Genomic DNA, 1,991 nt, shown 5'->3' on the forward strand with positions numbered 1-1,991 from the left:
ATATCGTGTAACTCATTATAAATTACGGTTATCAGCTGAACGTTACAGGACGATGTTGCAATTTAACGTCGTGACACAATTTCGCATATGACACATAGTGCGCCATATGTAAGATTATGAAGCACGATACGATATTATAACATGAAGGTACAGCAGAGCACGTAATCGCAAAGTCTCCGATATCCATCTACCCACGTGCATCTCGCGTCCCCCCTTGACATATCTCTCAATCTGTTCTCTAAGTGCAAAATGTCCACATGCTCCTCCCCAAACTTCAATATGCAAAACGTATTTCGAAAGCAGAGCAGAATAAATATTTTGTAAACGAGTGTCTACGCGCATTTAGGGGACAAGAAACGAAGTAAATCATAGTCAAGCGTACGCGTACACACGTATATGTTATAGTTTCAACGGGGATTTCATTATTTATAATATCTTGTTTTTCTTTCATTACACTTTCCCGTGTTTTAACAACTGTTTTCTCTCTCTCTCTCTCTCTCTCTCTCTCTCTCTTTCCCTCTCTCTATCTCTCTTTTTCAGCCCTCTCTTTTTCTTCTTATCCCGGCCAAGCTAAAGCTGCACGCATGTATGTGGGCATCATCTAAATCCTCTTTATTTAAATCAAATATTATTTACTTGATTTAGTAAATAATAATAAATATGTTAATGGCACTCATCAAAGAAATATTTGTTAATTTTAAGGTAATTTTTCCCTCAGTGTACTATTATTTTACTATAAAAAATATAGTTGGAGCTCGAAATAATTATTTTAATTTTAATTATATCGACCATTCTTTTCTTTCAGTGTAGAAATTCCTTAAGAATATTTACTTACCGAAAATAAAATGTACGGAGAATGGAATAAACCTTTTTTGCACTCACCTGTAACAAACAACAGAAAGAATTTAAATACGTGTTTTGGAAATTCCGCAAAGTGCTCGACCATCCAACAGCTCTTGGAATGCGGGTAGAACATTAATGATCTGTCAGCGAGTATGTTAGAAGAAAGGAATATTCTACGAAAACGAGCCTAGCAGCATCGCCTTAAGCGGCTTTATTCGTTCTCCGCAATTCGTTTTAGGTGCGTTGCATATTAGACGAGACAGAAGAAATCAAACACCTATTTTTCTTTTTTTTTATTCACAAACTGTTGTCCGAGATTTTGTAGAAATTTGCCGGCACGACAAGAGTAAAACCAGTTTCTAGCCAAAATAATCATTACGCTGCACGCATACAAAGAAATCGGTCACGTTTAATTTGAAACATCACCGGATAGTCATTAAATTCATCATAAATTGATGAACATATAAGTGGCCTCGCTTCGTTGCGATTTTCAAGGCAATTAGCTGTATTTTACGATCAACATGACGCGTTGAATTTACATTAGCGAACGTATATTTATGTATACGTTCGCTAATGTAAATTCAACGCGTCATGTTGATCGTAAAATACAGCTAATTGCCTTGAAAATCGTAACGAAGCGAGGCCACTTATATGTTCATCAATTTATGATGAATTTAATGACTATCCGGTGATGTTTCAAATTAAACGTGACCGATTTCTTTGTATGCGTGCAGCGTAATGATTATTTTGGCTAGAAACTGGTTTTACTCTTGTCGTGCCGGCAAATTTCTACAAAATCTCGGACAACAGTTTGTGAATAAAAAAAAAGAAAAATAGGTGTTTGATTTCTTCTGTCTCGTCTAATATGCAACGCACCTAAAACGAATTGCGGAGAACGAATAAAGCCGCTTAAGGCGATGCTGCTAGGCTCGTTTTCGTAGAATATTCCTTTCTTCTAACATACTCGCTGACAGATCATTAATGTTCTACCCGCATTCCAAGAGCTGTTGGATGGTCGAGCACTTTGCGGAATTTCCAAAACACGTATTTAAATTCTTTCTGTTGTTTGTTACAGGTGAGTGCAAAAAAGGTTTATTCCATTCTCCGTACATTTTATTTTCGGTAAGTAAATATTCTTAAGGAATTTC

At 36.3% G+C, this 1,991-nt stretch overlaps 1 protein-coding gene across 5 annotated transcripts in view; it reads right to left on the reverse strand.

The window, feature by feature from the left end:
- The window catches only part of LOC116849387, a 242,217-nt gene that overhangs the window by 106,144 nt on the left and 134,082 nt on the right, over positions 1–1,991 (reverse strand). For 2 of the 5 annotated variants that reach the window (XR_004379122.1, XM_032826512.1), the window contains exon 3: positions 836–882. The exons of the other annotated variants lie outside the window; for them this stretch is intronic. Coding sequence is in view for 1 of the 2 variants with exons in the window: in XM_032826512.1 (XP_032682403.1) it covers positions 836–882 (47 nt within the window). In the remaining variant the exon portion in view is untranslated. The remainder of the gene's footprint in view (positions 1–835; positions 883–1,991) is intronic. 5 annotated transcript variants of the gene reach the window in all.

This window comes from Odontomachus brunneus, unplaced genomic scaffold, assembly GCF_010583005.1.
Source record: "Odontomachus brunneus isolate Ranch 3 - 2012 unplaced genomic scaffold, Obru_v1 Obru_scaffold_114, whole genome shotgun sequence".
Taxonomy (NCBI): Eukaryota; Metazoa; Arthropoda; class Insecta; order Hymenoptera; family Formicidae; genus Odontomachus; species Odontomachus brunneus.